At 33.6% G+C, this 14,079-nt stretch overlaps 1 protein-coding gene and 1 long non-coding RNA gene across 2 annotated transcripts; one reads left to right on the top strand and one right to left on the bottom strand.

Moving 5' to 3' along the window:
• The first annotated feature begins 2,055 nt into the window (after positions 1-2,055).
• LOC135651750 (uncharacterized) lies at positions 2,056-3,089 on the top strand. The gene has a single exon (XM_065172153.1). It carries the CDS (start codon positions 2,198-2,200, stop codon positions 2,687-2,689), a length of 492 nt encoding a protein of 163 aa, XP_065028225.1. The 5' UTR covers positions 2,056-2,197; the 3' UTR covers positions 2,690-3,089.
• Positions 3,090-4,159: 1,070 nt separating this feature from the next.
• On the bottom strand, positions 4,160-5,806 carry LOC135672497 (uncharacterized). Its single transcript, XR_010512997.1, has 3 exons — positions 5,369-5,806; positions 5,096-5,168; positions 4,160-4,226 (listed from the first exon to the last, which is right to left on the bottom strand). It is a non-coding gene; the product is annotated as an uncharacterized LOC135672497 (long non-coding RNA).
• Positions 5,807-14,079: the final 8,273 nt, after the last annotated feature.

Raw genomic sequence — 14,079 nt, forward strand, 5'->3', positions numbered from 1 at the left:
CTCTCGAACATTTTCCTCCCAAAAAAACATGTTATTGGGCAGATAGCCTATTAGTTCAGTCCATAGTAGGTTTTATTAACCCATAACTTACTTTTCTCTAATCAAAACCCTATCTCATAGGTGTGATGGCTAAGAAAAAAAAAAGTGAATAGTGGTGGCTGCGAATTTGGCCGAAAAAATTATAGCAACATGGTTCAGTAAAAGAGAAAAAATATAGAAAAACATGAAAGGAATGAAAGAGAAGAAGACAATGACACTACAAACACTATTGTGCATAGTAACGTGATCCTAATATGACAGTTATTTTATTGTAATTGTCACTTGGGTTTTGGGTAATAGATTTTAAGATTTGTATATTCATTATTTTTTGTAGTGAATTTTCTCTGACTTGCCCAATGATTTTTATCTTTCATGTTGAAGAGATTTTTCATATAAATCTTAGTGTTCTATTTGACTATGATTTTTATTTAATTCCGCTATGTGTTACGATCTACTTGTATTTGTTCGTATACATAGTTCTTTTTTTATCCCATCATATGCATCTTCTTATTACTTATAGGAGTGAATAACATCAAATCTAAAATACGTCCAACAAACATCATCAACTTTATTATTAATTAGTTATAAAAGAATTTGCTGCTGAATCCCTTCATACCTGATAGAACATTTCTATAGGGTTTTGATTGAACATAGGAAGGAAGAATCAACATACATTGCACTGAAGACGTCACACTGCATTGTTCTCGTCGAAAGAAGAAGGCTTCATTCTTTTTACACATCGTCACTTTCCATCACTGCAGAGGATACATTACATGAACGACAGATAGATGGTCGATTTAGCACCTAATGTTTGCAAGCCTATAGGAGACTCACTTACCCCCACAAGTGTCGGCAAAGGAGAAGGAATTCTGATGTTGCTGAGGAGGAGATGCTACCAAAATGGGACACCAGAATCGACCCCTCTCCTAAAGGTCCTTTGTAATGTATATATAGCTTTTGACCAAATAAATAACCAATTCATGTATATATTTATGAAACTAAATTGTTTTGGAAAGGTTATTTAGATCAATAAGAACAAGGAATTTTTTTTTTTTTTTGAGAAAAGGCCATACACAAATAGAGGAATCAAAGTATCAGTATATTGCAACAACTAGGTGAATCAATTAAACAAATAATAATAATAATAAATAAAACATCTACAAACACAAGATAATGGATTTACATTAAAAATCTATAAATGTACTGTTACTCCAATCATCCATTTGGTAAGTATAATAATGTATCCAATTACCCAAAATTTAATTACACTTTGTTGGTAAAGAGCCTAATCAACAAAAGGAAGAAATAATCACCATACTTATTTCCTTTTATTGTAAATTAAATAAAATACACATACTAAAATTTAGTGCACTAGATTTACCAGTAAAGACTTAATTAGGTCATCACAAGATCTTGGAATAAAAAATTCACTTTCGCCACTTACTCTCTACAAAATAATAATAATAATAATAAATAAATAAAATTAGTATATGATGGCACCAAAGCCAGCATTCACAAGCAAAAAATTTAATAAATTAAAGTATTTATAAGCAGCATAGATTTATGTAGAAAATATTCTGGGTCAAGATAGATAAAACTCTTCATTCATAAACCAATATTTTCACTAGTAAGATAAATTTCAAACTATAAGAAAATTAAAGAGTTTATATCATCTATTGGGATACTAAATAAAAAAAATATATTTATTATAAATTCTACTAGTCAACACGTTTCTACTAAAATAAATAACAAAAAAGAATAGACCACGTAGGTTATGGTGTGTGTCAAACCAAAGGAGTTGTTGGCATCTACCCTAATGAACTGGTGACCGACACCACATTACTGTCCATTAAGCTGAAAGCAAAATTAAGAAGGACAAGAATCATTAGAGATGTTGATAATACTGATGTTGATATGAGATCAGTAAAGATTTCTCAGAAATCATCAAAAGAGATTCCTCCAGCACAGAGATTAAAGCTCTTCATGGCCCCCCATCCACCCCATGCACAAACATAACCAGCCTGTCAACTTAGCTAAGAGCTCCCCCCATCGACGTCTTCCCTTTCTCCTCTTTAGTGCCACCAAATGCACAAGAACCACACAGAGGAGTGAGACAAGAAGCTCCTCCTCCTCCTCCTCTCTTTCTCCGGCTTCATCCATGGGCTCCTTGTTTGAAATTCTCCAAAAGAAAAGGTTCTTGCCCACCATGCCTTACCAGGATGACCTCCCCACCTTCCAAGCCCAGAAGGACACCCATCTCATAGGCCTAAGGAAGAGGATCTCCTCCTACTCGGTCAAGATCCAGCCCCTGTCCACAGCCTCCTCCGACTGGGTCTTCAGGAAGTCTAAGTCCATGTCGTCCATCGGCGAGTTCGCCGGCGGCCCTCTGAGGAGGTGGTGGGATCGGTGGTGGGGGTGGGTCCTTTCCAGGAAGCCGGCGTTCGCGCAGGACATTGAGATGAACGAGGAGGAGACAGCCCTGCTTGGGTGCCGCAGCAAGGGCAGCTGGCAGCACATCTTCTACAAGCTGCGCTCGGAGGCCAGGAAGCTCGTGCGATCCAACACTACTCTTCCGACCACACAGGGATTTAGGTATGACTCGTTCAGCTATGCGCAAAACTTCGACGACGGGAAGCGAGAAGAGCAATGAAGAGTCGTGGCTCGGAAACTACTACTGTGATCTGCGTGTGTTTTACTACCGAATCCGTGCTATATATTCTATTCCTTTTTCTTTCGGATGCAGAAATTTATGAACCTGCAATGATCTATCCGCTTTTGCTGTCAGAAATCTTCCACTTGACAAGAAGAGATCCGTATAGAATCGAAATGTCTGATGCGAGATAAGCCGGTTTACAGCCAGCAAACAGTCTCTCGGAAGATGATTTCTTCTGCTATCAATCATGGAATTGTTCTTTGTGCTACTGTTCTTGTTATTCTTTTCTGAAGCAAATAAGAACTGTAAATGTTTTGTGTGTGACTTATAGTACTTCCAAGTTGTATTACTACACAATTTGTGGTTAAGGAAGACAGGCTTATGCCATACTATCTCACTTGTTCTCCTCTTTGAAGTCATAGCATCTGTGCAATGCATTAAATTCAGATCCATTTGGTAATGGATGCTCACCCTTCTTCTTTTCCAACTCTCCAGCAGGAGTCACATGAACAGACTGAGGATGAATATGAGAAGTAAACACTGCATTAACAAATGTGTCTGGCTACATCCAACCTAGTAAAATAGTGTGACAAGAAAATGCCAACTCACATGAAGCGTGAGAACATGATAATGGAGGGGACATGTGACATGCCACCTACATCTGGTCCTGCAAGCTGCAACCACCGTCGTGTGCTTTCATATATGTATATATATTAGCTGTACATGAATCGAAAGTTCTTATGCGCATTATAACAGAGAGGATATGGCTAATGCATCCACGTTGTGTTTGTTGGTCAGTAGCTTTCTTTTTGTCCAAGCTTTAACAGTGTGCATAAAATTGTCACTGTTTTCGATAGATCTCTCACCTTTGAGTGGCATGGAGTTGTCTTGCAAACTGGATGATAGACCCGATCTACTGAGAGTGACCAAATAAAAAGCAAGGGGAGAAAAACTGTGGCCTCATTTCTACAATATCATTACTTCAACCAAGGATTTGTTTGCATTTATGCGTATTTTTCTAATTCGCAATTAACTACGATCTTACCCACAGTTGATAAATTTGTTTGGTCAATGAAGAATTTATATTCGATTCTTTTTACTTGAGGAAAAGAATTCCTTTGAAATTAGTGATTTGATGTTCCATAAATCTCATCATATATACTTTAGGATTTTCTTCGTTCGATTGAGAGAGAGAGAGAGAGAGAGAGAGAGAGAGAGAGATGATTGGAATTTTACTCTCTTCAACATTAATATGGACACATTATTGGAATTTTACACATACAAACAAATTCAGCTTGATTATATATAGATAGTAAAAGTAAACTACCAGCATGCACTTTGAATTTTATGTATGCAAACACATACACTATTCTTAAAATACTTTCTACATTCATTTTATAACTGAAATACACAATCATTGTTTTCTTGGAAACAAAGAAGAAAGATATTCCATTTTTTACAGATAGGCTGTTACATTCTTGTGCTCCCTCCTGTTGGGAAGCTGCTGCTAAACACAAGTTTAGACTTGAGATGGCTGAAAGATACAAAAGGAAGAAATAAAAAATGGTTATCAAAGACACAAACAAATAAGCTCATTGAGGTACATCAAAATTTAGTATCATGGTTGAAAACCTTCATCAATTTAAGAAAACAGGTCACTAAACAAAGAGGCAGTTTCATCCAATTTTAGCAGATGTACAGACAACTGGGGAGGTGTCTTCCATAGGACTATTTAGTTCTCGACACTAAGTGCATTGAACTGGGAAATATATGGAATATATCTTTTCCTAAAAGAAAAAGGAAAAATATCATGTCAATTTTTGAAGGGGAAAAAAGAAAATTCTGTATTGAATGTTGTCGATATATGTTGGCCTCAAATCTCAGTACCAAATGAGATGTTAGCAAATTGGTAAAAGAGAATTCATACTTGTCGAGAAGCATTTGCTTTGTTGTTATGAATCATATGAATATAAATTGATCACAACAATATCTATTTTAATAAAAGAGAAAATAATACATATTTCTTTTGTTTAAATCAATTACTGTGATATATATACAACAAAAGTAAACAATTGCAGGGAAAGAAAAAAATGCAAAAAGAAGATAATCATACGATTGTTAAAGGATTCACGAAATAATTAAGCGAAGAGAAAAAGAATTAATAAGAAATGCATAACATTATATGATATGAAAATACCATATATCTTTTCAGAATCCAGTTTCTGCCCTGATCTAAAATGCATCTCATCTCATTTACTAGGCTCTTTCATTTTATCCAAATATAAATTTGCAATAATTCTCATGTCATGAAGTTACATAAAAATAAAATCTACAGCATAGGGTTTATTTTCTTTTCCCGCAAACAAAACCGAACATAAATAGACAATAAGCATTAAAACTTACCCATCGAACAAGTCCGTGGCCAATCGAGATCCGTTGTGGCAGATGAACCACAGCAAAGTAAGGATCAATATATCTACCAAAGTTAAGACAAACAGCAGTCGAGCACAATTGTTTATCATGTAATAAACTGAGTGAACGAAAAAAAGCAAGTCGATCTGTTTGATGCAGTGACATGAAGTACGCAAAACTTTCCTAGGAAAAGAGAGATGAAGTTTAGGGAGATGAATTGGGTGTTTCAGACGGAGGTGGATGAAGGTAAACAGAGAAGGATACTGAAGAGGCAGCGCTCCCACCAGTCGAGCATGTACAGACCCATGGTCACGTTGTACAGATGCACCTTTCGGCTCACCCAGTTCATCATCTTCCTTCTCTCTCCTCCTGCCGTCCCAGAGATGCTTGAGAAGAGAGCGGAAACGAATCCATCTATCTATATAAAGAGAGCGAGAGAGAGAGCAGCCCACTTGCTGCAGGAAGTCAACCGTCGATGGTCGTAGTTGGGAGGATGGTAGCCGAGAAGAAGACGGCGTGGGAGGAGGAATTGATCGAAGAAAAAGAGACTCGGAAAACCAACGCGAGTACCGTGAAACGATGGGCCCAACCTGTGGCTCTCCAATAACCACTCGTGTATGTCTGTGGATACGGAGGAAGAACTTAACCTCAAGCAGTCATCTGACCCTTTCGGAGGGTGAGAACTTGTGCCGTCTTCCACGAGCAGTTCAGAGTAATGGTTTGATCACCGAGTCTTGGGTCAGCGAAAGAATTCAAGTCCATCTTGGCCTGCATCATGTGATGGCCACAAAAGAATGGAAACAAGGCCGTGTCATGTACGGCTGCACTTTAATTTGTTGTTATTAGTATATGTTGGGACTGCAGTGGTGCAGCTGAATGGGTGTCGAAAGTTGACCTTAGCTTTCTTTGTTCGTCATGTTGCCTGGTCGTCTGACTTCGGTGTCAAGGTTGACCAAGTTTTGTTGCGGACGCCTCCACCTTTCTTTCTTATAAATGAAAGAGAAAAACATTGAGCGGTGGAAATGGAATTGGAAGATTGAAACATGGATGATTACGAGTATTATTGAAAGAAATATATGAAAAGAGTAAGTTTGAAGGGGTATCTTATATATGCAATTTTCTCAGTTTTTATTTTGAGATAATAAATCAAGAATTGATTCATCTCCCTGCCATTGCCATGTACCCAATGTCAAAGTATCCGGCTTCATATGTAGATCATTAATATCTTTCTAAATTGTTCTTATAAGTATGTCTTTATTTATAAGCTAATTATATATTATTCTTTATAATTAGTTATTTTTAATATTTTAGATATTATACTTTTAAAATTATATTGAGATTTCTAGACTTATAAAAGTGAAATATTTAATCTCGTTTTTTATCATATTTTGTTAACTTTGTTGATGAAAATACTTTTAAAATTATATTAAGATTGTTAACTTTGTATTTCTGTCAATAAAGTTAACGGGACAAGGAAAAACAAGATTAAATATTTTATTTTCTTAAGTATAGAGATTTCAATATAATATTTAAAAGTGTAAGGATTAGAACGTTAAAAATAACTAATTACAGGAGATAATATATAATTAGTCGATTATGATTATAACAACACTTATGTCATTTGCTTCTTTAATAATATATTCATCCGACATTAAGTTTGAATTAACCCTTTGAAGAATTTGCAACAACATTTATATTATTAGTTTCTATAATAATATATTCATGCAGAAGGAGGGTTCCAAGAAATAAAAGGATTTGACATATCCCTTGATTTTTCTAAAAATAAAATTATTATTTTTTAACTTTTGATAGTCGAAGATAAGTGGATAACTTTCATAAAAATCAAATAGAGTCTAAAAACTACCTCCACAATTTCTAGCTTTTTATATCATCCACAGAACATTAGTAATAAAAACGTAAAAGGAAGTTTAGAATGGTGCGGATTATCAATCCCTTACTGATCCATATACCATCCACCAATTGATTAAAACAAAAAAGAAAAACTTAATTTGATTTGCAAGGAAGCCTCGTATAACTGCACGCATACCAGTAAAAGGGGCATTTAAAGAAAATATACCATAAAGATTTGGCCACACAAAAGGCAATTGAGAATATTATCTAAGTCAAAGCTGCTTAGTAAGTCTATCCAAGGTTGGGATGCAACGGATAACTTTCAAAGTATAATCATTCATCTCAAGGTTAATTATCTATTATCTTTCTTTTGTAATTAGTTATATTTAGTATTTTTAATTTTTATATTTTAAAAATTATATTAGAATTTTTATCATTATGAAAGTGAAATATTTAATATCGTTTCTCCTCATGCCACCAACTTTGCTGACGAAAATACCGTAGGATTTATCACTAAGTACGTATTGACTTTGTCTCACCTTAATTTACTATTGAGCATATGCAGTATTTTCGTTAGTAGAATCGATGATGTAAGAAGACTCGAGATTAAATATTTTATTTTTATAAGTATTATTAGGACTGTTTCGGCACTAAGAGGGGGGGGGGGGGGGGGATGGGGAGGGGAGGGGGTGAATTAGTGCTTTTGTAAAACTTCCAACGATTCAAAATTTTCATTCAATAAAGCTCGTATCGGAAAGCATTTAAACTTAGAAAGCAATTGAGAGTAATAAACAATAAATCAATAAATAATGGTAATGAAAAGCATGAAGGAAATACAAACCGAGTTTATAGTGATTCAGTCGTCGTGACTTACATCTATTCCTAATTCCTTTTAACTCGAGGTCATCGGCTTTCACTATCGATCTTCTTTCCAACAAGCGAAAATTAATTATCTTTACAACTCTTTCTCCTTTTTATAGGCTCATGAGAGAACCTTTACACCCATCTTTTGTAAGTGTTCCCTCACACACCTCCCTTAGGACTATTACTAAGCTCTAGAAAGAGGGACTCTATACTTTAAGATATTATAACTTTGGAATCATAGAGTTTTTATTCTACTTTCATGTGTTTATCAAGCAGAAATTTATGGGATATTTATAGACCTCAAATGACTTCAAAAATTGGAGCTCGGTATACTAGTGATACCATCACCTATTAGTTTGATATTAGGCGGTACCACCACTTGACACACTAATACTAGGTGGTACTACTGCCTGACACAGTTTGGAAGATTGTGTCTAGGTGGTAGCACCACCTAGTCTGGTGGTACCACCGCTTGACATAGTCTGGGAGACTATGTCTAGGTGGTACCATTGCCAAACCTTGTTATAGGTCACTGAATGGGCCAAATAGTAGGCCCAATTCAGCCTTGATTCAGGCTCAATTGACCCATAATTGAATTGACATTATATCATCTCAAAATCAACTCAATTAGTCGTAAACTAACTTGATCTAAACAAACGATTACAAGCATGAATCCTATGTTGTCCGACATGTCATTGGTTCATCCGGTGCATCGTTTGATCCTTTGGCACATCGTCCTCTCCTTCGGCGTATTGTCTAATCAGCATGTTGACCTTCGTAATATTCGATCTCCTTAGTGCAATGTTTGATCCTTCTGCCTAATTCTCAAACTCATGACATGAAGTCCTTTTGTCAGTACGTTGATCGATCCTCCGGCTCAACGTCCAATCTGTTGACATGTTTCATTCCGACCCAACGTTTGATTCCTCCTACTCTAATCGATTTGTCTTTTCTGATCAAAGTTAGTTCTGCGTTACTTAAAACGTAAATTATATCATAATTTCATTAATTGATTTTATTATCAAAATCTGAGATTCAACAATCTCCCCCTTTTTTATGATGACAATCAATTGATGATGGAGTTTAAATTAAACTCTCCCAATCAATATGTCATATTAATACAAACTTTGAATTTAGAAAATCATGACTATTGCATCATTGCATGCATCATGAATATTGAAAGAACCAATTAATCACATCATTGCATGCATCATTCCAAATTATAAATATTTTGAATTATCATGATATTAAAATATCAAAGTATATTACATCCTATTATATATGATCATCATAACTTCTCATTGTATGCATTATCATAATATCATAAGTATTTCATGTATAAATTCATATCATCACCATAACTCCTGGCTCTTTGTCATCAACAAAAAAGAGAAAAGTACAACTAGCAAAATTTTGAAGTATGCAAGCTAGTAGGATAGCAAGTTTTGAATATGCACGCTAGTAAGTTTTTAACATATGAAATTTAGCAAAATTGTTGCTTCTTTGAGATGTGCAGGATAGCATACTTTGCATCTTCTTGAAATGTACAAGCTAGCAAACTTTACTTCTCTTTTGAGAAGAGCAAGCGAGCAAGTTTTTTGCAAGCTAGGAATTTTTGCAAGTTTACAAGTTTTTGCTTCTTCTTGAATTTTGTAAGCTAGCAAATCTTTCTCCCTCTTTGTCATTGTCAAAAAGAAGGAAAGAATACAATGTTATAATTATTTTCCCTTTACATCAATTTTTAAATCATGACAAAGATAAATAACCAAGATAAATGTATATCAATATTTCAATCATAAAAAATGAAAGATCAAGTACCAAAGGACCATATGTCACTTTTGATAAATCTCTTCTTTTGTAAATAGAAGGAATGATAGGAAATGATGTTGATTTAAAAAGAAAACTCAAGTTATAAAAATCAAAAAATCAAAATCATGATCCGAAAATGTATACGAATAATTTATGCACATGCATAAGTTTAACATTCAAGCTAGCACCTTTTGCTTTTCTTTTGCCTAACAATTTTTCTCTCCCCCTTTTGTCATAAAAAAGAAGGAAAGAATATAATGATACAATTTTTTCTTTTACATCAATGTTCGAATCATAACATAAGATATACAAATATAAATACAAATAAATTATATAAAAATCATGACATAAAAGATGTTAATATGAAAGATCATGAAAATACTAAAATATATTATTCATTTTGATATCATTTAAAAAAATAAAAAAAATCTTAGGAGACCGAATAGTAAGGGAAATCTTAAGTCATGAATTCCAAAAAAGATATTCTCTTTAGTAAATAGCAAAAAGAAATATAGGAGAATAAAAGATCTTGATTCATGTATAAGAATCTTAAGTTGTCAAGATCATGATTCATATATTAAAAATTTCAAGTTATAATTCCTAGATTTCACAAGAAAATTCATGTTTCATATAAAAAAAATCTTCTCTTAAATAATAAGAAAGAATGATCCGAGAACACACAATAAGATATCTTGATTCATAAAAGATTTCAAGTTATAATTCTGAGGAATTAAAAGAAAAATCATAATTTATTTAGATAATTCTCCTTTTGTAAATAGTGAAAAAGAAACATAGGAGATAAAATATCTTGATTCATTTGGAATAAATCTCAAGTATCATGTGAAAGATTTGGATAAAAATCATTCAAATTTAAATCATCAAAATCACTTTCATAGTTCAAGAGATTTATAACATAAATTCATCAATCTCTTATTGAAAAACTTAATTGAGAAATTTTCAAGAAAAATATTTTCCTCTTTTAGTTGTTTCAATTTATGTGATTGATTTCATACAAGCAGGCCCAAGTTTTTTTTATTATTATGTCAAAACCATTTATCATGTTTAAAATTAAAAAATAAGATTTATAACAAATATTATCAAGATCAAAAGTATAACATAATTCCAAAACATAAGTTTTAAATCATCATTACTTCAAATCCTCATGCATAATATAAAATCATCAAGTATGATTTCATTAAACATAAAGTATCTACAATCAAAATCATTTTGTTAATAATTATTTTAATTCTAATAATCTTTCTTTTATTATTGTTTGTTGTAATAACAAAATTTTCTTTTTGCGTGAATCTAATTTTTCATATTTAGTGCAAGGAGTTAACATGCAATTATCATAATCAAAATTTTAATTTTTCAAAATCACTAGAAAGAGAAGCACCCATTTTTTTTTATATTTTATATTTTTTATAATTTAAAAATAACTCATGAAATGCATCAATTAATTTTATAGTAAGGTAAATAAGATTCTCTCACTTACCTCGTCGTTGAGAGCCATTAAGACGTAGTTCGTCACCACATGTTCATTGGTTTGCATCTCGTCTTTGGATGAGCTCGATTCATTTCAAGTTGCCTTAAGTGTTTTTTTCTTCTTTGGCAACTTCTTCTTTAGTTTAATACACTCATATTTAGAGTGCCCTGACTTCTTGTGTTCATAGTAAATGATTATGTCCTTTTAAAGTTTATTTTTAGATTCTTGTTTTATGAATTTTTAAATTTTATTATGAGGAGTTTAAAGTCATCATCACTTGAGCTTTCGCTCGAGTGGTCTTTTTTTTTTTCAAGTGTCAAATCCTTTATGTTCTTTGGAAGATTATTCTCATGTTCATCATATTCATTATATGCTTTGTACGTCATTTCATATGTCATTAATGAACCAACGAGTTCTTCCAGTGAAAAATTGGTTAACTTCTTTGCCTTTTGTATTGTAATTACTTTTGGATCCCAACTCTTTGGAAGGGATCTTAGAATCTTGTTTACAAGTTCAAGATTAGAAAAACATTTACCAAAAACTTTTAAACCATTGATGACATCCGTAAAATGGGTGTACATGTCAATAATGGTTTCGCTTGGCTTCATTCGAAATAATTCAAAAGCATGCATCAAAAGATTTATCTTAGATTCTTTTACTCTATTCGTGCCTTCATGAGTTACTTCTAGTGTGTCTCAAATCTCATACATAGTTTCATATAAAGAAATACGATTAAACTCATTTTTGCCTAAGGGACAAAATAGAACGTTTATAGCTCTAGCATTAAAAAAAATATTTTCTTCTCTAGATCAATCCATTCGTTCATTGGTCTAGAGGGTTTTTGAAAGTTATTTTCAATAATATTTCATAAATTTAAATCTATTGAAACCAAAAAAACTCTCATACGTGTTTTCCAATATGTGTAGTCCGTTCCATTGAACAAGGAGGACGAATGATAGAGTGACCCTCTTGAAAGTTGGAAAAAGTCATCTCTTTTGGGTGTTAAAATAAATAGAGAGAAACTTGGCTCTGATATCAACTATTATGATTATTTCAGTACTAAGAGGGGGGGATGAATTAGTACTTTCGTAAAACTTTCGATGATTTAAAATTTTCATTCGATAAAGCTCTTATCAAAAAATGTTTAAACTTATAGAGCAAGTAAGAGTAATAAGCAAGTAAATTAATAAATAATGATAATGAAAAGCATGAAGGAAATATAAACTGAGTTTATAGTGGTTGGGTCATCATGACCTATGTCCACTTCTGATTCCTCTTAACTCAAGGCCACCGGCTTCCACTACCGATCTTCTTTCCAACAAACGAAGATCAACTACCCTTACAACTCTTTCTCTTTTTCACAGGCTCACGAGAGAACTTTTACATATCTCTTTTGTAAGTGTTCCCTCTCATATCTCCCTTGGGACTATCACTGAGCTCTAGGAGGAGGGACTCTACACTTTAAGATATTACAACCTTAGAATCATAGATTTTTTGTTCTACTTTCATGTGTTTATCAAGCAAGAATTTGTAGGGTATTTATAGACTCCAAATGACTTCAAAAATTAGAGCCAAAATTCAAATCCTTAGGTTTTTGGGTACTGACGATACCACCGCCAATATTAGGTGGTACCACCACCTATCAATCTAACATTAGATAATACCATTGCCTAGTTTGGTGATACCACCGCTTGACATACTGACACTGGATAGTGCCACCGCCCGACATAGTCTCGAAGACTGTGTCTGGGCAGTACCACCGCCTGACACAATTTGAGAGATTGTGTTTGGGTGGTACTACTACCAAACCCTGCTACAAGTCACTGAATAGGCTAAACAACAAGCCCAATTCAGTCCTGATTCAAGCCCAATTGGCCCATAATTAAGTTGACATTATATTATCCCAAAATCGATTCAATTAATCCTAAACTAACTCGATCTAGATACATGATTATAAACATGAATCCTATGATGTCCAACATGTCATTGGTTCATCAGGCTCTTCATCTGATCCTTTGGTGAATCGTTCTCTCCTTCGACGTATAGCTCAATCGGTATGTTGACCTTCGTAACATCCGATCTTCTTGACATAATATTCAATCCTTCGACTTGATGCCCGAACTCACGATATAAAGTCCTTCTGTCGGTACGTCGACCGATCCTCCGGTTCGACGTCTAATCTCCTAACATATTTCACTTCGACCCAACGTCTGATTCCTCCTACTTTAATCAATTTGTCTTTTTTGATCGAAGTCAATCCTGCATCACTCAAAACATAGATTAGATCATAATTTCATCAATTGATTTTATTATCAAAATTTAAGATTCAACAAGTATAAATATACCTATATAGTCTATCAAAATATAGGGATTGAGAGTAACTAATTAAAGGGAATAATAAATCATTAACTCTCATCCGATGACTTTTATTTAGTTGGATCAATGAGCAGCGGACAAGTGCAAGCAATGTCCCTTTTATCAAACTTCCAGATCCATGAAGATATAAGTTACTCTTTTATGCGGTCTGTGCCATGAGGAGACTGCATACGCTTTTCTCTAACTATCAAAATGTTTCATAAACTCAAAAAATAAAAATAGTTTTTTATTAAATGCAATTACTTAACAGCTTTCATTGAGTTTTATCGGGGCACGAACTACATATGAAATAATCACAATTAAGCCTATAATCTTCCACTCCCATGTGTTGCTAGAATTTAATTTCTCACTCTAAACTTTTGCACGCAACAATACTGGATTATGTTGAGCTCCAAAGTCTCAAACAAATTCTAATCAACCCCTTTGATTAAGCACGATCTCCGATTCAAGTTGGGGAGCACAAGCACAACCATTGCATCTATTAAACTAAGCAAAATTGCATTTGGATTACATGTAGAAAAATATTTTTTTGTACAAAATAATCTATATATAGTTAATCAAATTAATGGTACAAAAATGCAATTTTATT

The sequence above is a fragment of the Musa acuminata genome, chromosome BXJ1-4, assembly GCF_036884655.1.
Source record: "Musa acuminata AAA Group cultivar baxijiao chromosome BXJ1-4, Cavendish_Baxijiao_AAA, whole genome shotgun sequence".
Taxonomy (NCBI): domain Eukaryota; kingdom Viridiplantae; phylum Streptophyta; class Magnoliopsida; order Zingiberales; family Musaceae; genus Musa; species Musa acuminata.

What these genes read in the sequence shown, in the direction of transcription:
- LOC135651750 (XM_065172153.1), top strand. Translation starts at nt 2,198, where the DNA reads ATGGGCTCCTTGTTTGAAATTCTCCAAAAGAAAAGGTTCTTGCCCACC.